The 26,136-nt window shown below is 39.1% G+C and overlaps 1 protein-coding gene across 4 annotated transcripts in view; it reads left to right on the top strand.

Annotated features, from left to right (window-relative positions):
* Positions 1–24,780, top strand: part of RAD50 (RAD50 double strand break repair protein) — a 252,253-nt gene extending 227,473 nt beyond the window's left edge. For all 4 annotated transcript variants that reach the window (XM_059888479.1, XM_059888481.1, XM_059888480.1 and 1 more), the window contains 4 exon segments: positions 20,079–20,164; positions 20,689–20,831; positions 22,900–23,033; positions 24,435–24,780. In XM_059888479.1, the coding sequence (XP_059744462.1) occupies positions 20,079–20,164; positions 20,689–20,831; positions 22,900–23,033; positions 24,435–24,621 (550 nt within the window). In that variant the 3' untranslated portion in view covers positions 24,622–24,780.
* Positions 24,781–26,136: the final 1,356 nt, after the last annotated feature.

The raw sequence follows: 26,136 nt of genomic DNA, 5'->3' as shown, positions 1-26,136 counted from the left end.
CCAGGGGTTGAACCTGTGTCTCCTGCACTGGCAGGCGGATTCTTTACCACTGAACCACGAGGAAAGCCTTGCTGTCCCTTGATTTCTAATGATGCTGAACATCTCTGATCATGTTTTTTCTTTGAAATATTTGTATTTTGTACCCATTTTTAATGTATTATTGATGGTCTTACAGATTTGCATGTGTTCTTTTATCTTTTCTGAATTTTAATTTTTTGTTATAGGTGTTATAATTATCAGGTTTTTTATATTTATCATTTTACTTTCTTATAGTGTCTTTTAATAAACAGATTTAATTCTTAGGTAGTTACATTTACTCATCTTTTTAGGTTAGCTCTTTTGTGTCTTTTTTAAAAAATCCTTCCCTATTCCTATATTTTCTTCTAAAAGTTTTAAAGTTTTGCTTTCACACTCAAATACATCTAAGTATCTAATTCTAAATTGAATTTTGTGTACAGTATAAGGTAGGAATCCAATTTCATTTTTTTCCTATGGATACCAGTTTCCTGGCTACTATACCATGTGTTGCATGGGTCATTTCTGGGTTTCATAATTCATTGGTCAATTTGTGCCGTTACCAAGATTGTCTTAATTACTATAACTTTACAGTATATTTTAGTGCATGGGAAAATTTTATTTTTTATTCAGTCTGTCCATCTTTGTCTTTTTTGGAATATAGTTGCTTTACAGTGTTGTGTTTGCTGTACAACAAAGTGAATCAACTCATTTTTGTCTTTTAACTAGTGAATTTAGTCCATTCATTTCATTGTGATTGATTACTTAGTTGTATTTATTTGGTTTTTTTCCTACTTCCCTGACTTCTATGGGATTGGTTTATTTTTCTTTATTCATCTTTTCCCCCTTCTTTGGGTTGTAAATAATATGCTTTAGTTATTATGTTTCCCTTTACTTTTTTTTAATATTCATATTCGACCTAAAAATCAAGTGTTTTTGATTCCCAAAGGGGTCCTAGAGCAACATTACCAGCATCACCTTGGAACTTACTAGAAATGAAAATTCTCAGTCTCCACTCCAGATCTGTTACATTAGAAATATTAGGGACAAGGCTTAGCACGCCGTGCTTTAACAAGCCTTCCAGGTGATTACAATGCACATCGAAGTTTAAGAACCATGGCTCTGATATGACTTGCTTTACGTTCTTCCAAAATGTTCATTTCTCCTATCTGCTGTGTTTCTATTGCCTGGTATTTTCATTTAACCTCATTTTTATATGTCAGATTAGAAAATAATTAATGTGGTTCATAGTCAGTGCTTATTCATAAATCCACATGTTTACCAATTTCTTACAAATCTCATTCCCTCCTTCTTTAGGTTCAGTTTCTTTCTTTTTTTGAAGTATATCCTTTAATAGTTTTTTCAGTGAAGAATTGTGAGTAGTAAATTCTTTTTCAGTCTGAAAATCTTTGCTCTCAATCTTGATACTTTAGGTGAGCACAGAGTTCTAGATTGAAAGGATGTTTTTTTCTTTCAGTACTTTGAAAATATTCCATTTCTTCTTGATCTCCATGATTGCTGTTGAGAAATCATTCTAATTATTCCTTTGGAAGTAACCTGCCTTTTTCTTCTGGTCCTTTTAAGAGTTTTCCCTTATCTCTTGTATTCTGCATTTTTTTGGAGTGTGTCTAGATGTAGGTTTACTAGTTCTATTTAAGAATTATGCCTATTGATCTGAGGATTGATACCTTTCATTAATTTTGGAAAATTCTCATGTATTCTCTCTTCAGATATTATCCTTTCCCCATTTCTTAACTATTTCTTACCTCCTTCATTTGTCATTGGACATAAATAAACCTTATTCTTTCCTCCACATTGCTTAATGCCTCTTGCATATACTGGTAATTCCCTGGGTAACACCCTGATGAAGACCTTCCAGTGCACAGATTCTTTAGCTGCTGCTTATACTGCCTGTTGAGGTGTCCAATTTTAATCTGCTTTTCATTTCAATATTTCAAGACATTTTTCAATTCTGTAAGTTTTATTTTACTCATTTTCAGAAATTTTTATTTTTCTTAATGTATTTTCTCCTTAGTGTTTTGATTCCTTCTCGTATGTCTTTTGGGCCTTCCCTGCTGGTGCAGAGGGTAAAGCGTCTGCCTGCAATGCGGGAGACCTGGGTTCAGTCCCTGGGTCAGGAAGATCCTCTGGAGAAGGAAATGGCAACCCACTCCAGTACTCTTGCCTGGAAAATCCCGTGCACGGAGGAGCGTAGGAGGCTACAGTCCATGGGGTCGCAAAGAGTCGGACTCATTTTAAATATAGATTATATTCTTTTTCACAGTCATTTTTTTATTTCACACTTTTAGGAGTCTATTTCTGCTGTATTCTGTGCTGACTCTAGCTCTAGGGAATTATTTCTTATGTTTCATGTAGTATTTAATTGTAAAGTCATCTTTAATGGTGACTTTTTTTCCTCTATGAAGCGCCCCTGTGACTTTTTTATGTGGATGTCCTTCCACTTGGTTGTTTTGTTATCTATTAGGCACTCTAGGGCTAACACTGGTCTGAATCTAGTTTTTATGTTAATGTTTCAATTTGGAAGTTCCTGAACTACACTGGTGGTATAATAAAGGACCTTAAACTCTTGGAAGGGATTTGCCAGGACTTTGAACTCTCAGATTACTAATTTTCCACTTTTTCACTGAAGTTACTATTCAAGAGTCTCAGCCTTTATGTTGGGAGTCACCTGTCTTTGCCTCACTTGGGCCCTATACCTCATCTTCTGTCCTAGGTGAGAATACCTAAACCCTGGGTTATGAAAATAATAACTAAATTCAGCTGCAGTTATCATATCACACACTGACCATTCTGGTTTTTAGTTCTCTGTTTCCACCACATAGAGAGTTGCCTTTCTTGTAAACTGAGCTATACTGTAAAATAATTTTTGTTCTAAATTTGTCTAGGATTTCTAAGTATTTTATCAAGAGAATGATCAGTTACCTTAGATTTTGTTTGTTACTGTTTTCTAAAAAGGAATATATCCTCCTCGATAGAATCTTCTATGTTTTAAGGCTTCTTCTGGAAAGAGCCTAGTGAACAGACCAGCCTCAGCGTTGGGAATCAGACCACAAGGCTCAGGAGGACAGGAACACCCCACTTTTCAGTATGAGGATTCTTCTAGTTCATGATGATAGCAAGGGTGGCCCCAGAATCACTTAGCTGTAACTCTGGCATGTACAGGTTTTGGAGAGTACTTAGTCTTTTAAGATAAGCGAAAACTGGAACTGAGCCAATTATGTTAGTCATTTTTAAAAATAAATACTAGTAAGGTTTTTGTTGGATTAAGTTCGGCTTCTGTAATGAAGGAACACATCTTTTGTCCTCGTTCTCAGTGAGCGAATAGGTTAACATTACAGTGCTCCTTGGGTTCAGAAAGGCTCATGGATATGTATGTCTGTACCAACTAGGAACTTTTGGTTTTAACATCTTCAAATATTGAAATCTCCCCTAGATTTTTAGGTCCAGCAGTTTAAGTTGTTGAGATTTCATGTTCTGAAATAAGAGCAAATGCAGGACATTATTAAAGAGTCCTTGCCTGGTAGACTATTACATATACAACATTTGTCTTTTTTTAAAAAAACTTCCATAATTCTTTTTAGTATATCCAGCTATAGGCACATATGCCTGTAGAAGGCTTATTACTTTTTGAATTCTTTAACAGCTGATGCTGTGTGTGTGGTAAACGTTCCAAACATTTGTTGAGTGCTAAGGAATAGGAAACCCAATCCTTACTGGCAAGTTTATTTGAAGAGACAAAAATCGAAACAGGTTTTTATCAGTAAAAATCTGTACAGAATAGGATAACTTAACTTGGTTTTGATGAAAAAATTAAGCTGAGTCTTAAACAGCAAGAACTGTTTGTATAAAAGTTGATAAATTGTACCTTTTCGAGGCCTGAAAAAAAATCCATAATTTGTTAAAAGTATTGTCTCTAGTCTCTAGAGATTATCTGAATGTGACTTGACATTTAGCAAATTATTTAAATACCCTGAGCTTCCGTTTTCTTATCTATAAAACAGGAATTTTTTTAAGTCCATTATAGCAGTCATTGTAGAGTCAAAATTAAAAGGGAAACTCACAGGCCATTTAGTCCGGCTCTCCTTGTCATGTTACAGTCTTTAATGTATATTGTTAAATTCTCTATTTCTTAAGGGCACTAAGGAACTTGACCAAGAAAGCGTAGGTTTTATCTAAAGCGTATGTTTCTATCTAAACGTGCTTTAAGACTAAATTTCTCAGGCAGGGGCTGTGCAGAGGAGATACTAATAGTAATTAAATATTTAATATGTGTTGCTCATTTGTTTCCAACTTTTTGCGACTGCAGCATGCCAGGCTTCCCTGTCCATCACCAGCTCCCAGAGCCTACTCAAACTCATGTCCATGGAGTTGGTGATGCCACCCAACCATCTCATCCTCTGTCGTTCCCTTCTCCTCCTGTCTTCAATCTTTCCCAGCATCAGGGTCTTTTCCAGCTAGTCAGTTCTTCGCATCAGGTGGCCAAAGTATTGGAGTTTCAGCTTCAACATCAGTCCTTCCAATGAATATTCAGGACTGATTTCCTTTAGGATAGACTGGTTGGATCTCCTTGCAGTCCAAGGGACTCTCAAGAGTCTTCTCCAGCACCACAATTCAAAAGCATCAATTCTTCGGCACTGAGCTTTCTTTATAGTCCATCTCTCACATCGATACCTGACTACTGGAAAAATCATAGCTTTGACTCTACAGATCTTTGTTGGCAAAGTAATGTCTCTGTTTTTTAATATGTCTGTTACAGCTTTTCTTCCAAGGAGCAAGCATCTTTTAATTTCATGGCTTCAGTCACCATCTGCAGTGATTTTGGAGCCCAAGAAAATAGTCTATCACTGTTGCCATTGTTTCCCCATCTATTTGCCATGGAGTGGTGGGACCAGATGCCATGATCTTTGTTTTTGGAATGTTGAGTTTTAAGCCAGCTTTTTCACTCTTCTCTTTCACCTTCATCAAGAGGCTCTTTAGTTCCTCTTCACTTTCTACCATATGGGTGGTGTCATCTGTGTTAGCCATAATTTAATTGAATTCTATCTCGACAAACTATGGAAAATTCTGAAAGAGATGGGAGTACCAGAACACCTTACCTCCTGAGAAATCTGTATGCAGGTCAAGAAGCAACAGTTAGAACCGGCCATGGAACAATGGACTGGTTCCAAATTGGGCAAGGAGTATGTCAAGGCTGTATATTATCACCCTGCTTATTTAACTTATATGCAGGTTATATCATGAGAAATTCTGGCTGGATGAAGCACAAGCTGGAATCAAGATTGTTGGGAGAAATATCAATAACCTCAGATATGCAGACGATACCACCCTTATGTCAGAAAGCCATCACTTCATGGCAAGTAGATGGGGAAACAGTGGAAACCATGACAGCCTTTATTTTCTTGGGTTCCAAAATCTCTGCAGATGGTGACTGCAGCCATGAACTTAAAAGACGCTTGCTCCTTGGAAGAAAAGCTCTTACCAACCTAGCCAGCATATTATAAAGCAGAGACAATACTTTGCTGACAAAGGTCCATATGGTCAAAGCTACAGTTTTTCCAGTAGTCAGTTTTGGATGGGAGAGTTGGACCATAAAGAAAGCTGAGCGCCAAAGAATTGATGGTTTTGAACAGTGGTATTAGAGGAGACTCTTCAGAGTCCCTTGAACTGCAAGGAGATCAAACCAGTCAATCCTAAAGGAAATCAGTCCTGACTATTCATTGGAAGGACTGATGCTGAAGCTGAATGAAGCTCCAATACTTTGGCCACCTGATGCAAAGAAATGACTCGTTGGAAAAGACCCTGATGCTGGGAAAGACTGAAGGCAAGAGAAGGGGATGACAGAGGATGCGATGGTTGGATGGCATCACCAACTTCTTGGACTTGAGTTTGAGCAAGCTCTGGGAGTTAGTGGTGGTGGACAGGGAAGCCTGGCATGCTACAGTCCATGGGGTTGCAAACATCAGTCACAACTGAGCGACTGAACTACTGGTATAGACCTGTAAAGAGCAAGTATTCATCAGAGAGATCAAGCAGACTGTCCAAAATTACCAAAATATTGGTAGCGATAAAATTAGATCTCAGAACTAAGGCCTTTCTATTCCCACTGTGCTGTGCTACCACCATCCATCCCCCCCTTTTTAACCTTTAAAAAACAAATATTTATATTAAAAATTTTCCTTTTACTTAACTCACACTTCTTGGTTAAGAGCCACAATAGTCAATTTATATATTTTATACCTCCTCAGCAAACTGTATATATGTATGTGCAAAATATATCTTGTCGTGTGCATTAGGACTTTGTTCAATTAAGATTTGAGTGCTTGTACATTTGGTAAGGTTTAGATGTTGTATACTAAGTATGTAGAGATGAAGAAACAGAAAGTTCAGAAATAAATCCGTAAATGGTGAAAATTAACCATGATGATGGGAATAACTGAGGGTCTACTTTAGGCCTTTTCTAAGGCAGGATCTATTTTGAGAATGTGACATTTAAGCTGGAATGTGATTCATGCAAGATATGCAGAAAGCGGAGACACAGGCATTCCAGATGGAGAGATAACTGATGCAGAGGCCCTAAGACCAATACAAACATGAGGTGTTCGAGGAATAGGAAGCAGGCAAGCGTGCCTGGCTACAGTGAGCAGGGGAATCAGGTCAGAGGGGAATGGTTCCCAGAGCATGCCATGCCTTGCAGCCTTGGTTAATAGTTCAGTTTTATTCTAAGTGTGATGAGAAGTCACTGGAGTGTTTGAAGCAGGGAGGTAGTATAACCTGATTCATAATTGGAAGAAATCACACTTGCTGTGTGGAGAATGGATTGTGGAGGCACCCAGGAGAGAGTGGTGGACTGGACTAGGATGGTAGCAGTGGAAATGGAGAGAAGTAGATGGGCTCAATTTTTGTTTTGGAAATAGAATTGACAGGTCTTGCTTCTGAACTGAATGTAGGGGAGGAAAGCGGGGGGGAAAGGAAGACTGATCCTACATATTTTTTCACAAGCAATAGGATGACCGACTCGATGGACGTGAGTTTGAGTGAACTCCGGGAGATGGTGATGGACAGGGAGGCCTGGCGTGCTGCGATTCATGGGGTCACAGAGTTGGACGTGACTGAACGACTGAACTGAACTGAGGATGTTGGGGGAGCAAATTCCCACTCCCTGAAATGGGCAGGATTGGGGAGGAGAAAGTGTTTTGGACACTTGAAGTTTGAGATGCACTTTAAGTAGAAATGTCAGGCAGGCAGTTGGATCTATAATTTAAAGTCTAGAGTTCAAGGGGAAGCTATACATTTAGGAATTATCAGGACTGATGCTGAAGCTCAAACTCCAATACTTTGGCCACCTCATGCAAAGAGTTGACTCATTGGAAAAGACCCTGATGCTGGGAGGGATTGGGGGCAGGAGGAGAAGGGGACGACAGAGGATGAGGTGGCTGGATGGCATCACCGACTCGATGGACATGAGTCTGAGTGAACTCCGGGAGATGGTGATGGACAGGGAGGCCTGGCGTGCTGCAATTCATGGGGTTGCAAAGAGTCGGACACGATTGAGCGACTGAACTGAACTGATGTAGTATTTAAAGCCATGGAATGAGATTACTAAGTGTGGAATAATTGTGGTTAGAGATGGGAAGGGTCCCAAAACTCATGTTTACTAACGGAGTGAAGAAGTAGCTGATGAAGAAAGAAAGAAAAAAAAAAGCATAGTAGCTTGAAAACCAAGGAAAGAAACTATTTCAGGAATCTAATGTTATTGAGAGATCAAATGAGATAAGGACCAAGAAGTAACCCTTGATTTGGATAAAATGGAGAATGTTCATGACTTTGAGGAACAAACTTAGTGGCATGGTTGGAACTGAAGCCTTAGAGTTGAGTGAGGAGACAGCAGATGGCAAGAGATGAAGACAGTGAGTACAGTAAACTCTTTATTAAAAAAAAAAAAAAACAACTTCGTTGTGAAGAGTAGCAGGAAAACGGGGTTAGGTATGTAGACTGCTTTTATCCTAAATCTTTTTTTTTTTTTTTAATCCTAAATCTTAAGTTTAGGTAATTCTGCTACAAAGTAGCTCTTCCTCTTAGTACACTGGCTTGCAGACCTGGGGTTTCATAGATGTTAACTGAATGGAAAACTGTACCTAGAAGCCCTCCAGCTAACCCTGCAAGACCCTGAGAGCACTGACAGCAGGAACAAAAATTCCCTCAGTGAGGCACCTGTTGATTGAAAAAAAAAAAATCCCTGTTCTGTTCTCTCTGGGGAGATAGAAATATGCCCTGTTTTTCCTGTAAAGTTGTAACTGCTCAGTAGGAGACCATGGTAGGTGGTCCACAGGCTGTATTGACCTGGGCCATGAATAATGAAGGAAGGGCATTTCAGTAGAGAAAAGAGCCTCAATCATGGAGGCATCACCCTGAGCAGAGGGCGGGCATATGTGGGAGCTGGTGGGGTTGGGGAGGTACAGGGGTGCTTCCCAGCAATTTAGGCTTGCCTCAGAAACAAAGGCAGGCTGTTTACTGAGTCCTGTTGTCTGGCAATTAGATGGATTCTTCTAAATGAGCAGAAAAGAAGTGGTACAGATTTCCCCAAAATTGAGTGTTTGTGGGCTTATGCTTGCAACTCTTCTTAAGGTTTATATTAGGAGCCTTAAATTTGCCTTCTCACCTAGAAGAAGAAAGCAAGGTCCAAAATTTCCCTCATTGTCTCACCTCTTAGAAGAAGCATGCAGTCGTCGTAATTGTGCATTCATCTATCTATTTAAGATAACACAGGAAATTAACAGTGCATTTTCAAGAAAAGCTGATTACCATCTGTTATTAGTAATCATCTAAAACCATCACTGATTGTCAGCATTACCAGTGGTCAGAGACACACTCGACAAGGGGAAAACATCCATTATTCAGAATTTACTGTCCCTTATCCACTCCCTTAAAAGAGCCATCAATTAAAATTAAGTGATTTTGGAATATATCATTCAAAGTACACTGTTCTGCCCTATCCCCAAAATGTTACACTATTTTCCCCCAAATGTGGAGTGTTGAATATTAAGTCATACTTCTTCTGAGACTCAGTGGAGACATGTAAGTTTTATATCCAGGGCAGCCAACTCTCGCTGAGTCTCTTCAGAACCCGGCTTCTTACACTCAATGAGGGCTTGATGCAGGACTCACCTCATGGCTATCATTCTCATTCTTATCTTAAATACAGCACGGTTTCACATCAGCCCCCATAGCATCAAACAAGTAGATTATAAAACCCAATGATAGCTAGTGGCATTTCACAATGACTTGCAGGTTTTTTAACCAAATATTTATCAACCACTGTAGCAATAGTGGTTGACCCATTACCTGAATTTTAAAAGCTGATATTTGGGAGTCTGGTCAAAGGAAATTACAGCAGTTCAATAATTTCAAGGGTTTTAGGAAATTAGTTTAATAGTCTTAAAGGTTTTATCTAGAAAAAGAAGACATTTTTCTTATAAATGTGCAGCTTAGGATTGGCAAGTTAGGGATTTTAAAGTGTGCTAAGTAATAAAACTCACTGCTAGTTTGGAACACAATACTCAGTAGAATGTGATACTCATCATATCATTTCCCTTATACTAGAGGGCTTCCGCTGGCCTATATGTAGGAAGACAGGAAGTTCTCATGGTGGTAACTACAGTAGGGAAGAGTATTCAATATAATAATGAACAACAAAATTGATCTTAGCCAGTTTTCTGGCAACCTGTATATCTCAGGAAGTGAAGCGAAGCAAAGTAAAAGGTGCTCAGTCGTGTCCAACTCTTTGCAACTCTGTGAACTGTAGCCACCAGGCTCTTTTGTCCATGGAATTCTCCGGGCAGAAATACCAGAGTGTGGAACTAATGAGTGAAGAAGCATATGAGAAATACATAAAATCTATTGAGAGAAAATGGAACCCCTAAATAAACTAGTTTGAAACAACTTAATCTAGCATAGTTGTCTTAAAATTAGGGGTGGATATGTATTTAAAAGCAACTTTTAGGAAAAGAAACCACTTGTAACAATGTTTCCTGAAGAAAATACCCCTTAACTTCCTAATAACTTCAGGTAAACACTGCATCTTTTTGACAGCACCCTATGATTTTTAGGCTAGGTGCCAGTTACAATATTCAAAATTCCTGAAATTATCTGTGGTAAAACTAGTTATAAAAATTATGTAATTCAAGGATAACACAGTTATCTTAAGCCTTATATAATTTTGTAACTTGCTTACAGCCATCCCTGGATTTGGGTCAGAATTATCTTCCCACTAGAAATAACTGGCAGGAGAGAAAAGTTTGTTTGTTGTATAGCATCCAGTAAAGAATATTACTATCTTAATTTTGCAATACACTGTGTTTGCTGGTGCTATTTTTACACAGTGAAGCAACAGCCTTGCAGGAGAATAAGAAACAATTTAATAATAAAATATTTCAACTTCTTAATTTAAAAAAAATACTGGAGTAGGTTGCCATTTCCTCCTCCATTTGGTACAATTTTATGTGCGAGGATGAGAATAGTATTGTTGGAAAAAGTCTTTGTAAGTATTATCTTTTCTCTGCTTTTATTAGGAAGGCTCGTCTTTGACCCCTTCAATATTTACTGAAATAGCTTGAGTTATGGGGAAATCCAGTTCAAAATTTGCCATTGTACATGCATTTCTGACTTTGAATAGCAAAATGGTAACTAACCTTCCTCGGTAGTTGGAGCCCTGGAGATGGCTTAAATATGAAAGGTGTAACATTTGAAAAGGTGTTTGTCTGGCAGGTTAGGTTTTAGTCTACCTGTTTTCTGACCACTCCATTTCAGGCATTCAGTTCTCTGCTAATGACCAAGTCCTGTGATGATTTTAAAAGTGGCCAGAGAGCAGCAGCAAAAACTCTGAACTACTGTCCTGGGGATGCCTAACATGCTTCACTTGTGACATTGAGAACCCATGTGTGCTTAGAAAGTAGACAGCTCCAAGGCTTGCAGAAGCTTTTTATTAAAGGCCCAAGAGTGGACACAGTTTGACAGCTTAGAACAAAAAGGAAAATCATCTAGAAACTGCTGGGGCAGAAGCCATAGTGCAAAGAGGTGCTGACGGACAGGACGGTCAGCTTGGCATTCAGAGTTGTGTGTGTGAAGAAGGAAGAGGGACATGTATGAAAACAGCTCTACAGAGTACATTAGTTCATACTCCTTTTTCTGTCTTTCTCAATAGATTATTTTTTGAGCAGTTTTAGGTTCACAGTAAAATTGAGCAGAAAATACAGAGATTTCCCATATACCTCTGTCTCCAGCCTTCCCTGACCATAGCCTATCCCACAGTCATCCCTGACCAGAGTGGTACATTTGATGAACATCATACTCACCAAAATCTGTAGTTCACATTTGGGTTCACTCATGGTGTTCTGCATTCTCTGCAATTAGACAAATGTTTAATGACATGTAACTAGCCATGTAGCCTGGCGTGCTGCAGTCCATGGGATCCCAAAGAGCTGGACGCGACTGAAGAACAACTGCCCGTACAGTATCATATGGAATAGTTTCACCTGTACGAGTCCTTTTGTCTTTTGGCCTCATTGTGCCCCCTTTCAAACAGTAAATATGCTAGGCCTTTGTCATCTCTGAGGGTCACATTGTAAGACTTTCATGGATCACTAGAATTTAAATACCACTAAAACCATCCTTTGTCCTCATAAAATGCAATAGATTGTTACTGAGATTTTCAAGACAATCTTTCAGATTACCAAGAATATTTCAATATAAGATTGATTTATAAATCACTGTTTTCTTAGAACTTTTCATTTTGGGAAATCATTTTTCACAAAACATACACATAACATGCGTCAGTATTATATGCATTTAACTGAGTGACAGGCACACTCCAGGCACAGGTGGGGCTGATGCAGCTAGCCCAATGACATCTACTTACAGTAGTTTCCAGCCCATGAAATTTATATCTTTGCCTAAGCAGAATCAGAGTTTACCAGATGTCATGGACCTTCAAGGTGATTCTTAAGTGTTAACTCCCTGTAACATACAAATGCTGTAATTTCTTCCTTTGTATATCATAATATTTGTACCACTTAACCCATTCAGCCTTGTATCATAGATATCTTTATTTCCTCTGTATCATTATTCTGCAAATTACAGAACATGGTTCAGATTGGGACTTGAAATTCCCTTGACAGGCTCTGATATTTATTCAGCAGTTCAGTAGAATTACACTGATGAGACCTTTTCATTGTCTTCACAGTGCTTTTGCATTATGTACACATTTGCTTTGTGTGAATAGTATCACATTGTAGATACTTTTTTTTCTCACTTTACCATGTGATGAAATTCATGTTTGTATAAGTAAATACACATTATTTTTAATGTCTGCATAATATTCTATAAGGTGGATGTTACCTACTTTATTTGACCACTGATAGACATATTGGAAGCCTTTAAATGTTTGCTACTGCAGATAGTGCTACAGTGTATGTCTTCTCACACTTGTGCAGATATATCAGAAAGATGGCTACTTAGAAATAAAGCTGCTGGGTCAGAGGGTATGTGCCTTCCAGAAGCACAAGGTCTGTTTCTACCAGTAGTGTATGAAAGTACCTACTTAAATGTATGACATTTCTTTATGTCTGCTTTACACATTATCAACTTTTAAAATTTTTGAGTCTTACACACAAAATGTTCTCACTTTACATTCCCCTGTTTAATAGTGAGGTTAAATGTCTTTTCATATGTTGGCTGTTTGTATTTCTTCTTCAGGAATTGTCCAGTCATATCTCTTTGCCAAGTTTTCTATTAGGTTGTCTTTTTCTAAGTGATTTGTGTTATTATTTTAAAATAGATTCTGGATATTAATCCCTTTCACATACAGCGCAAGGAGTTTTTCCTAGTTTGTCACTTGTCCATTAGCTTTCTTGATGGTATTATTTATTTGTAGCTTAGTGTTTAGGTCAATAAATTTTTGGAATTTTAATGTATGACTTCTCAATTACAAGGGCCTTCCCAATCCTAAGATTACAAAAATTTTTCTTTTAATAGTCTTACTTATTTTTAATCTTTTATTTGGACTTCATTTGAAATTTGATAAAAGATAGTGATATAATTTTAATTTTTCCCTCTTCTAAGCACTATTAAAACCTTTCCCATTGACTTGAAATGTCAGTTATAAAGTTCTGTATATAGTTGGTTTAATTTTTATTCTTGTCCTCCATGATTTTATTCAATCACATTATCTCTCATATATGAATTTTAGAGTCATCTTGTGGGTTTTATTTAAAAAATTATTTAATCTTGTTGGGAGTTTTGTTTGGATTGCATTTAATTTACAGATTACTTGAGGGAAAATGTTTTTAATATTGAATCTCCCATTGGAGTCCTGTAATGTATTTATTCAGGATGGTTTTGTTCTCTTGTAAAGTATTATAACTTTTTCATTTAGATTCTGTACCTTTTTTCTCCTGGTATTTCTTAGTTTTTATTGCCATCATGAATAGGACCCATTTGTCTATTATATTTCATATTGAATTCTGCCACAGTAATGTATGTTTATTTCTGACTACTTATCAGTCTTTAATAGTTTGTCAGTTGATTTGTTAGGTTTTCTGAGTGTATAGTTATATCATCTGCAGAAACGATAGCAAGTTCTTATTTTTGTTCCCCTCATTTAGTCTTCATTTCTCTTTATTGTCTTGCTCAGTTATTAGGGATCTCCAGGACATTATTTTAGAGTAGCAATAATAAAAGTTCTCTTTCTCTTGTTCTTAGCTTTAAGAGGAACACTTTTGTATATTTTAACAGTAAGTTTGATGCTTGCTGTGGGTATCTGATAGTCATCTTGTCTAATTAAGAAATTTTTCTATTTCTCTGTATTTAGTTTTTATCAAAACTCAGTATTATACTTTTTGACATCTGTTTAAATAATATTTTCTTGCAATCTTTTAATGAAGTGAATTATCTTAATTTTCTGTTGTACCATTCTTGGGTTCTTGAGATAAACACTATTTGGTTGTAATACACTGGTTTTAATATGCTCAGCCCTAAATTTGGTTTTATTTAGAATGTTTACATCTGTATTTGTAAGCAAAATAAGCCTATCCTTTTTTTTTTTTCTTATGTTTCTCCTTGCTATGTAGTATTTACATACTTCGGAACTAGGTGTACCTTGAAGATATGAAAACATTCACTTGTAAAACTGTCTGAGCCTGATGGCTTGAAAGATGGCATTTTGACTGCCTGTTCAAATAATTTTGATTATATTCAAGGGCTGTTAATATCCCATTTTTCTGATCTTGAGCACATTACTAATTTGATTAAATCTCAGTTTTCTCCCCAGCTTCTGTTTTATTTTATTGAGAAATAGTTAACATACATCACTGTATATGTTTAAGGTGTATGGCATGATGGTTTGATATACACATATTATGAAGATTACTAAAGTAGGTTTAGTTAATATCCATCATCTCGTGTAGATAAAAAGGAAAAAACATGTTGTGATGAGAACTCTTAGGCTTTACTCTCCTAGCTGTCTTATGTCATACAGCAGTATAGTTAACATATTGTATATTACAGACCTAGTACATATTTATAAGCGGAAATTAAATTCCACATGTAAGTGAGATCTTACAGTATTTGTCTTTTTCTGTCTGACTTCTTTTAACCTGCCTTCAGAGTCCATCCAACGTCGTTCCAAATGGTAGGACTTCTTTGTTTTTTTATGGCTGAATAATGTTCCATTATATGTGTAAATGTGTATGTGTATAGATATGATATGTATATGTGTATAAAGATATATATCTCACATCTTCTCTATCCGTTCATTCCATGATGGACATAGGTTGTTTCTGTCTTAGCTGTTGTGAACAGTGCTGCTGTGAATGGGGGAGGAGGGTGCAGATAACTTTTCAAGTTAGTGTTTTCCTTTCCTTTGGATACATTCCCCAAAGTGGAATTACTAGGCTATATGTTACTTGTAGTTTTAGTTTTTTAGGACTCTATACTGTTACCCACAGTGGCTGTACCAGTTTACAGTGTATGCTGGCAACAGTACACAAGGGTTTTCTTTTCTCCACGTCCATGCCATCATTTGTTAGGTTTTGTTGGTGATGGATATTCTAAGAGGTATGAGGTGCTCTTTCATTGTGGTGTTAATCTGCAGTTCCCTAATGACTGTCAGCATCTTTTTCATGGACCTTTTAGCTGCTAAAAGGTCATGGACCTTTCGTGTATGTTCTTTGGGAAAATGTCTATTAAGGTCCTTTGTCCAATTTTAAATTGAGGTTTTTTTTCCCCAGGTTGTATGAGTTCTTTATATATTTTGGATATTAACTCCTTATCAGATTCATGGCTTTCAAATATTCTTTCCCATCCCATAGGTTGTCTTTTTACTTTGTTTCTTTAGCTGTGCAGAAACTTTTTAGTTTAATGCAGACCCCCACTTTGTTGTTATTGTTTGTGCTTTAGCTATGATTTCCAAAAATCAATACCAAGACCTATGTCAAGGAACTTTCTTCTGGGAGTTTCATACTTTCAGGTTTTACATTTAAGCCTTTGATTCATTTAGAGTTCATTTTACGAGTGATTAAAATAGGGATCTGGTTTCATTCTTTTACATGTGAGTATCCCGTTTTCCCAACACCATACTGAAGAGACTGTCTTGTCTCCATTGAGTGTTTTTGGTTCCCTTGTCAAATATTAGTTTACTGTATGTGTCTGGGTTAATTTCTGGGCTGTCGATTATGTTCTGTTGGTCTATTTGTCTTTTTATGCCACTGCCATACTAGGTTTTTTTAAGTCTCTTTTTATATTGAAGTATCATGTGAAGAGTTGACTCATTGGAAAAGACTCTGATGCTGGGAGGGATTGGGGGCAAGAGGAGAAGGGGATGACAGAGGATGAGATGGCTGGATGGCATCACCGACTCGATGGACAGGGAGGCCTGACGTGCTGCAATTCATGGGGTTGCAAAGAGTCGGACACGACTGAGCGACTGATCTGATCTGATCTGATCTGATCAATATAGTTGATTTACACTGTCATGTTAGTTTCAGATGTACAGCACAGTGATTCAGTTATATATGTGTATATATTATTTTACAGATTTTTTCCTTATGGGTTATTACAAAATATTGAGTATAATTCCCTGTGCCAATACAGTACGTCCTTATTGGTTATCTGTTTTATGTATAGCAGTGTGTATATGTTAATCCCAACCTCCTAATTTATCCCCCTCCTCCCTTCTTCCCCTTTGCTAACTATAAGTGTTTTCTGTGTCTGTGGGTCTATTTCTGTTTTTTAAACGTTTATTTTAATCTTTTTTTTTTTTTTCAGATTCCACATATAAACAATATCATATGATCTTTGTCTTTCTTTGTCTGACTTATTTCACCTTAGCATGAAAATCTCTAGGTCATCCAGGTTGCTGCAAATGGATGGCATCATTTCATCCTTTTCATGACTGACTAATACTCCGTTATATACATGCACCACATCTTCTTTATCTGTTGATGGACATTTAGGTTGTTTCTGTGTCTTGGCTGTTGAAACAGTGCTGCAGTGAACATCAGGGTGCGTGTATCTTTTCAAGTTTTGTTTTCCCTGGATATATGCCCAGGAGTGGGATTGCTGGATCATATGATAATTCTATTTTTAGTTCTTAAAGGAAATTTCATACTGTCCTCCATAATGGTCATACCACTTTACATTCCCACCAACAATATAGGAGAGTTTGCTTTTCTCTGCACTCTCTCCTGCATTTATTGTTTGTAGACTTTTTGATGATGGCCATTCTGACTGGTTTGAGGTGATACCTTATTGTAGTTTTGATTTGCATTTCTTTGAGATGTTGAGGATCTTTTCATGTGTGTTTTGGTCATCTGTATATCTTGAGAAATGTCTAGATCTTCTGCCCATTTTTTGATGGGTTGTCTTTTTTGGGTTTTTTTGAGCTGTGTAAGCTGTTGGTATATTTTGGAGATTAATTCCTTGTTGGTTGCTTCTTTTGCAAAGATTTTCTCCCATTCTGTGGGTTGTCTTTTCAATTTATCATTTCCTTTGCTCTGCAAAAGCTTTTTAATTAGGTCCCTTTTGTTTGTTTTTAATTTTCATTACTCTAGGAGATAGATCCAAAAGGATACTGCTGCAATTTATTTTAAAGTGTGTTTTGCCTGTTTTTCCTCTAGGAATTACACAGTGTACAGTCTTATCTTTAGGTCTTCAACCAATTTCGAGTTTACTTTTGTGTGTGGTGTTAGAGAATGTCCTGATTTCATTCTTTTACATGTAGCTGTCCATCTTTCCCAGCACCACTTATTGCAGAGACTCTTCTCCATTGTATATTCTTGCCTCCTTTGTCATAGATTAATTGTCTATGGGAGTACAATACTGTTTTAATTACTATAGCTTTAGTATAACTTGGAATCAGGAAATACAGTACCATTGCTTTGTTGTTTTCTCAGGTTTGTTTGGCTATTTGGGTCTTTTGTAGTTCCATGTAAGTTTCAAGAGTGTTTTTTCTATTTCTATAAAAACTACCATTGGAATTTTGATAAGAATTGCATTGTATTACATACATGGCTTTGAGAAGTATTAACATAATTAATCCTTCCAATCATGAACATAGAGATTACCTTTCCATTTCTTTTTTTCATTTTGGCCATGTTGCCTGGCTTGTAGGATCTTAATTCCCTGACCAGGGATCAAACCCATGTAGTTACTGTAATCATTGCATAGTGGGGCTATAAACTCCATATTAACAGAGAGAGAAGATACAAAGTGGGATTCCCATGTGGCTCAGTGGTAGAAGAATCCGCCTGTCAATGCAGGAGACGCTGGTTTGATCCCTGAGTTGGGAAGAGCCCCTGGAGTAGGAAATGGCAACCCACTCCAGTATCCATGCCTGGTGAATCCCACGGACAAAGGAGCCTAGCAAGCTACATACAGTCCATGGAGCCACAGAGTCAGACATGAGTGAGCAACTGAGCGTGCATGCAAGATACAAAGTGAATGGTCCAACTACTGTTGACATCAGCTCTGTCTGCCACACTCATTGGTCAGTGTGAGGACTGGAGTTTTTTCTCTCAGCAGACCTACACATGGGTGAGGATGCGCCACCTCTGATGTCTCAGGGAGCCATGGTGTAGACCATACGTATGCATCTTGGACATGTGTGCCCCACCTGGAGCTTGTTCTCCATGTTGAGAGTGCTTATTTATGTTAATTATGGACGATTTTTAACTTGAATGGAAAGATGACGTTTTTTAAAAGTCATTTGAAGAATCAAGATCATAACGTATAAAGCTAAGGATCACATGATTCATCTCAAGAACATTCTCTGAGGTTTTTTGGTTTTAAACAAATACTTAGAAGTTGTGTCTCTGTCCTTTTGAAAGAAGTATAAAATCTGAGATAAATATATAAAAGTAGAAAATAGAGACTTGTTGCATTCTCATCAACGGGCAGAATATGGTTTTTTTCCGGGCTTTATACTTAAAAATCCTTCATCTGATATTTAAAATGTATTTATGTTGAGTCATTTCTTTCTCTTTTGCTGGTAAACCAGAAGATCATGAAATGATTCTGCAGAGGCAGTAGCATTACGTTCAGTTTCTTTTTTTGTATATATCAGATAAGAGACTTGCAAATGGAAGTATGTCCGCCTCACATCCTTTGTATGGTGATGGCAGTGATGTTTGCCTTTTTGTGACTGTTGCAACATTTATTAATTCATAAACCCACTTCCAAAGAACCTAAGGGCTTTTTGGCGAAAGGTGACTATAGTAAAAACGATGTTAGATTTTGACAGGCTACTTTTGTTTTTACACATTTCTTTTCTTTTTCGTATTTCAAAACTACTAGTATTTCAAGAGTGTTGTGGGGGGTAGAGGGATGCACAAAAGTTAATGCACATATTTGGAGTTAGGATTTTTGAATCTTTAGGAAGGGAAAATAAAATTTTGAAGTTCAGGTCAGCTTAAGTCTCTATATCCTCCTCTCTGAACCAGCACTTCTGGTTGGTAAAAAGCTCACAGATCTGAGACAAAAGCAGCTTCAGAGGTTGACTTCGGTAAACTGTAATAAAATAGAAGAGGGAAAAAAAGGCAGCAGTTCCAGAGATTCACCTGTTTTCCCGTGGATTAAGGGACCCTGTACACCTTCTATCCCCTCTTTAACTCACTGTCATCCGTTCAGCAGAGCTTCGTATATAACCAGTTGGTATCAGTAGAAAGAGCGCTTCCGTTAAACCTAAGGAGAAGTCTCATAAAAAACTCTTTTCAGAAGTTTTCACAGTACTTAAGCATTTAAGGGAATGTTTGTCTTATCATGGAGCTTCCCTGGTGACTCAGATGGTAAAATTTGCCTGCAATGCAGGAGACCAGGGTTTGATCTAGAGAGTGAAAGTGGAGAAGGATAAGGACCCTGGAGTGCTGGAATTATATATGCCTGACAGTTTGCAATACTAGCCAATAGCAAGGTTTTGGTTGTATTTATTTTTTTCTAGCTCTTACTATATTCTGCTGATGCTAAGTTGCTTCAGTCGTGTCCGACTCTGTGTGACCCCATAGACGGCAGCCCACCAGGCTTCCCCGTTCTTGGGATTCTCCAGGCAAGAACACTGGAGTGGGTTGCCATTTCCTTCTCCAGTGCATGAAAGTGAAAAGTGAAAGTGAAGTCGCTCAGTCATGTTCGACTCTTCGCGACCCCATGGACTGCAGCCCACCAGGCTCCTCCATCCATGGGATTTTCTAGGCAAAAGTACTGGAGTGGGGTGCCATTGCCTTCTCCATACTGTATTCTACTTTTATTATTAATATGGGGGAAGTTATCTCATTGTTATGATGTTACTTACTATATATATTATTAAACATTTTGTATATTTTTAATATATACTGTTAAATATATTGGTCTTCCCTGGTGGCTCAGATGGTAAAGAATGTGCCCGCCATGCAGAAGACCCAGGTTCGATCCCTGGGTTGGAAAGATCCCCTGGAGGAGGAAATGGGCAACCCACTCCAGTTAAATATTATGTTACCTTTACCAGTGGATTCTTTTTCCAGAGCAATAATGAAATTTCACAGTATGAAAATGGAAGAAATCAACAAAATTATTCGTGACCTTTGGCGAAGTACCTATCGTGGACAAGGTAATTAACATGGTGTAACATGAATGCTCTTTCTAAAGCCCTGTGTCAAGCTCTTGCTTCATATGACCTCTCATCATGCCAGTATTGCCTCTAGATTTTCTAAGAATTCTTATCTTGACAATATCTTTTAGAAAGAAAAAAATGCAAAGTTTTCTATTCCAAAGCCTGACAGGACTTACAAATTTGGCTATGGTACACATTATATTTAGCTGATGACATAATAGGTTCTGTTGAAGTGCAGATAGGGATAAGCTGAAATGAGATAAGAAGAAGAAGAACACCATTAGGAGGAAATTCTTAATAGGGGAACTAAGAAAAGGGCACAGCTGAGAGCAACGGTTGGTTGGGTATCTGGCTGCTTCTGACCAGGGATTCTCATAACCAGGGAAAAGTTTCCAAACCACCCAGTGTTTCCCCTGGGAATGTCAGCCTCGCATGTTGCTTATAACGTTCTTTGATAAGGTTTGCAAATGACAAAAGGCTGCAGAGTATAGGTTCCTAAAATCTTCTTCTTTCTGTATCAGATATTGAGTACATAGAAATTCGATCAGATGCCGATGAAAATGTATCAGCTTCTGATAAAAGGAGGAATTACAACTACCGAGTGGTGATGCTAAAGGGAGACACAGCCTTGGATATGAGAGGGCGTTGCAGCGCCGGACAAAAGGCAGGTATTTTCACGAACGTAAAACCACTTGTACACAGAAAATTGACGGAGAAATGATTGTCAGTGCAGAGGAAGCACCCAAGGTGCCCTTGAATGGTGGGAAGCTCCTTATAGCATCATTGCTGCCACATGAAGTGAACCAGGCTCAGTTACTCTCATTATACTCTCAATTCTAACCAGCATTTCCTGCAACATTATGTAAAGTAGGCTTTTAGAAGGGCCTGAAACAGTCTCACAGGATAGCCTAAATGTAGAGCAAAAAGCTGAAGGCCATTCATTGTTTCATGGCATTCCTTATGAGAATAAGGTTGTTTGATCATCACTTATAGACCCACACTAATTTATGTGCCACCAAGAGAGAAAAAATTCAACAGTAATTCTAAGCTGCATCTTGATTTCAGAGAAGTCAAAGGATAAGGAACGGTATGTTTTACAGTCAGTGACATACAGTATTAGCAAACCAGACCCTAGATTGAGCCACATGAGGCATTACAGTAACTAAGAGTCTCTCGCCATAGGACTGAGTCCCCACCACCACTCCCCAGCCTAGCCTTGGGGCCTGGGGACCGTGTGAAAGCGGGCCTGCCAGAGTCAAAGGCTGTGAAAGCCACAGGTGGGGGCAGAGGCCCCCACCACCACAGGGACTCAGTGCTGGGCCAGGCCACCTGGCTCTGCAGGGAGCTCTGAGGAAGCCGAGGTTGGATGCATAGAGGACTCGTATCAACAAGTTGGGAAGTAGGACCTGCATCCTTGGGAACGGCGCTGGGTTCTTTCACTGTGCACTGGTTTGTCCCCAAAATGTTATCGATTTTTGATCTTCCTCCTTTGCAGATTAGAAGAATATTATCAATATTACCTCTGGACCCCTGATTCTTAACAAAATTTTATAATTCTGTAAATGGATGCTCATATCATCTGAGTCATTCACATAAAAAAGTTTGCAGTTTTTTAAAGACACTCTATACATGTATTTTTGTCATCAACCCAGATAGCTGATACCAATTTATAAGGCATCTGCAGATTATTATCTTAATCAGATTGCAAAAATGACAAATTTGTGATCTATAATCAATATCCCTTGAGTTTGAAACATGTCTATTTGGATTAAAAATATTTTCTGAACAAAAGCGGATTTCCTGTAGCTACTATAAATTACAAAAATTAGTGCTAGCATTTCCTTGATGTTGAGTGACAGGACAGACAGATGCTGTGTAAAAGTGGGCCAGGAGCTCCATTCCGACTCCACTCTGAATGGGTGATGGTGGCAGCAGGAGAGCAGGGCTGGCCTGTGGCCCTGGCATCTTCAATCTGCCAGCCTGCCCTGTGCATCAGAGAAAAGTTCTGAAGTGCTCTGAGATCACTCACTCACTCACTGACGCACCTCTGTTCACAAGTCTGGGGGTGGAGGGGACATCACAGCCCCCACAGAAGTCGTGCGTCTTCCTGGACTCGTCCCTCCCTCTTGGTTCTGTGGCCCTTGTGCCCGCAGAGGGCTTCAGTGGCGGTCTCAGCGTTAGGTTTGTTATCCACAAAAGTTCCTCATAGTTTTGGTTGCTTGGATTTCCCACAGTCAAGCTTAAATAGAACCATACTTGTGTACTCATAGCTTTCCTCTCCCTCCCTCTCAGAATCATACACACAGACATTTAAGTTCGGGTTAGAGCAATGGTGCCACTTCGGTTCCACAGAACAGAGAGAGTGAAAGAGTCTCCAAGGGAAAAGGTGTCTGTGAGGCTCTGGAAAACGTGTTATATCCAAGTTTTCTAACATCATCAGGACAATAGCCAGATTATGAATTTTTAAGGTTGTTCATCTTGTACCACTATTAAAATTGTCAGTAACATTAGATAAGTGCTAACTGCATTTCTGATGCAGGTCTCTAATTGGAAGCTTTGTTATAGCTGATGTGAGGTGTGGCCTGGCATTTTAATGATGTACACCTGAGGTCAGTGATCCTGTGAGATTGCCCCACCTTTCCCTTCAAAAGCCAGTGTGCCAGTCTGCCTGTTTTCCTCAGGTGAATGAGAAACGTGTGCAGTGCAGCTGAGTTCTGGCACCCTTTTTCCAGGTATTAGCCTCACTCATCATTCGCCTAGCCCTGGCTGAAACATTCTGCTTAAACTGTGGCATCCTTGCTTTGGACGAGCCAACGACAAATCTTGACCGAGAAAACATTGAATCTCTTGCACATGCTCTGGTTGAGTAAGTATCTCAAATTTGGGGCCAAGTTATGATTGTTTTTAAAGGAAGATTAAGAGAATTCTATGGTGAAAATAGAATCCTCTGTAGGTGTGTCCTCCTTGGGGAAACTGGTTTTACCAGACCTTAGGCTTTACCTTGATAGTAATTTTTCAGATGCTTAAAAAAAGAACTACCTGGTGAACACATGCCCCAGACACATCCTACATCTCCCCTAGAGTGTTCACAGTGAGGGTTTCCTGGCTTGGTTTGGTTTTCCTGTAAACCCACCAGAGGGGCCCATGTGTCTCAGACAGGAGTTAGCGTGCTCCACTAAAGCATTCTAGGTGGTGACAGTGGGTTTTAAACTCTCTTCCCCAGCTGCTCACATGTGTCAGCGTCTATGAGGAATGACGGCTCTTACTCAAAAAGTGTATTAGTGGTGTGGTGAGGTAGGCTCCAGACTGCAGACACGCTTATCACAGCTCACCGCTGGGGTGGTGCAGGTCTGGGGGTAGAGAGCCCTTGCTTCTGCACGGTCCAGCAGAAGACGGGCAGTCTGCATGAGATAGAGAAGCTCTTCTGGGGGCTCTTCACTCCAGACAGACTCTTCCTAGCAGAGAGAACGTCTCCTGTGATAGGAGACTTGAGTGGCCCCAGAGCCAGCTGTCTCCAGCCATCTCTCTCAGTAGTCCCGTGTGACCCACAAGTAAGGGTTGGTGCTTGTGAAACCTAAGTGCATCCAGCTCCAGGCAAGGGATAAATAAGCGGTTAGTTAAAAGAAAAAGTCTTAAGTCTCAGACTCATAACTAGTTACCTCAGCATATAGATAACAAGCAGAAACGTTCTCAGTACGCCCACTCAGGCCCCCTGTGTCATACCAGTGATGCATCTAGTGACTGGTGGTGGCAGAGTTCTAAGTAGACCCAGCTCCTGAGAAGGCAGTGGGGCTCACAGTGTTATTCCCCTTGCCTGTAGGCTTTTTTAATAGTTTTCTTCCAGAGAAAACTAATATCAGGTCAAGAAAACCCCAGGAATAAGTCAGACTCCTAAAGTTGAGTGGCACAGATTATTAAAGAAAGTGCAATAAAACATTTCTACCTGCTTTAAGAATAAAACTAGTTCATCATGTATTCTCACCAGTCTTTAAGCCAGACCTCAGCGAAGAGTCAGGCCACGCATCCCCACTGTCTAGCGAGGAGATGAGACTGCAACCTGGCTGACCTGAAGGCCTGGATCCACCCACCCCTCCCCCCTGCCACTTCCTGCAGGGCTGTCAGGGGCCCTGATACTCACACGACACAGGAAAAGCCTGGTCATCACACACAGCACACACTTTGTGTCTGACAGGGTTCTCAGTGGCTTTTGCAAATAAAGAAGAGAGTTATGTATGTTCTTTAGTAATAAAATGTTATATTGTTTCAGGATAATAAAAAGTCGCTCACAACAGCGGAACTTCCAGCTTCTGGTAATCACTCATGATGAAGATTTTGTGGAGCTCCTAGGGCGTTCTGAATATGTGGAGAAATTCTACAGGATTAAGAAGAACATTGAGCAGTGCTCACAGATTGTGACATGCAGTGTTAGTTCCCTAGGATCTTATGTTCATTAAAAACATTCAAGACTTACATACTTTAGAAACACTGATCCTCTGGCAACTGCTTATTTGTGGTATTGAGACAATATGAAAATGTTCTTTCAAATGAGCCTTGTGTCTAGCGTTTTTAATGTCTAAGAGGTTCAAAAATCATTAAAAGTGTTTCACATGAAATTTGGGCTGATTCTCTGAACTTCATTCCTCTCCAGGCAGCATCTGACAAGCCTCAAGAGCAGCGAAGATATGCTCAGCTTCCCTGCTCCCCTCCCTAGCACTAATGAAGGAGTCTATAGGGCCTGAAGCTTCTTACTAAATGTTCACTTCCCAAAGCATTAGTGAGAAGTAGTTTCTCTGCCTGGAAACTACAGTTTGGGCATTAAAAAAAAAAAAAGTCAGTGTTAAGATTTACCTCTAAATTTAGTTTGTTGGATGTGGTTTTAAAAACTGAGTTATCAATATTAATATCTGAAGATGAAAGATGATTATTAATAGCTGGCTCTGCTCTTTATAAATCGAGGTAAGTGACCTCTTCCTCTTGGGACCTCAGTTTCTCCAACTAAAATTTGCAGTAGTCAAATGGGGGCTTCAAAGTTTGAAAGGAATCTTAATTTAATTTCCGTGCCCACTCTATTCCCTCCCCACATATCCCTACCAGGTAGTCCCCAAACCTGGGCTGTCTGAAGACAGGACATTCCCCACTGTGCACCATCCATTTCTGGAAAGCTCTGCCCAAGAGCAAGGCCGCCTCCTCACTGGGGACCTGACCTGCCTTCTTGCAGGAGCTCTAACTTTCTCATATGTCTGTGCTGTTTCATCAGCTTAGCCTTACCGTGTGTCCCGACTGCTCTCCCAGTGTGCAGCTCTGGTGGGGACAGGAAGCAGGGCTTGCTCTGAGTTCACACTTGCTCCTGACGGGATCCGAGCAACCCTGGAAAAGCCGTCCCCGTTTTCATTCCAGATGTTCTTTCTAATACAAGCCCAGTCATACCCTTTCCCTGGAACTACGAGCTGACAACTTGAAGCCTGTCACAAGCAGGCCACGAAAGTGCTACCGAATCACGCACTCTGAAGTAGACTTTCAGAGTCTGTCAGTCACATGGCACAGTCACTTCTGTGCCATCTGCAGCTCTAATGAGCATATGGTACAGACAGCCTTTTTCAACACAAGTCTAGAAAAGAAGCCCTAAGGTTTTCAGCATCTGTGATAGGCTGGATAATGGCCTCTGAAGATACTGAGGTTCTAATCTCAGGGACCTGTGAATGTTACCTAGTAATATGGCAAAGGGACTTTGCAAATATGATTAAAATTAAGGATCTTGAGATGGGGAAATGATCCTGGTGGGCTGAATGTAATTACAAGTATCCTAGTAAGGAGCGGGCAGAGAGTGGGTGGCAGAAGAGAAGGTCCTGACTGTATTGAGACATGCAGAGACTGGAGTGATGCACTTTGAAGGTGGAGGACCAGCTATAAACCAAGAAATATGGGCAACCACAGAAGCTGAAAAAAGGCAAACACATTCTCTCAGAACC

This window comes from Bos taurus, chromosome 7 (genome assembly GCF_002263795.3).
Source record: "Bos taurus isolate L1 Dominette 01449 registration number 42190680 breed Hereford chromosome 7, ARS-UCD2.0, whole genome shotgun sequence".
NCBI lineage: Eukaryota > Metazoa > Chordata > Mammalia > Artiodactyla > Bovidae > Bos > Bos taurus.
This window is presented reverse-complemented; position numbering and strand designations above follow the sequence as displayed.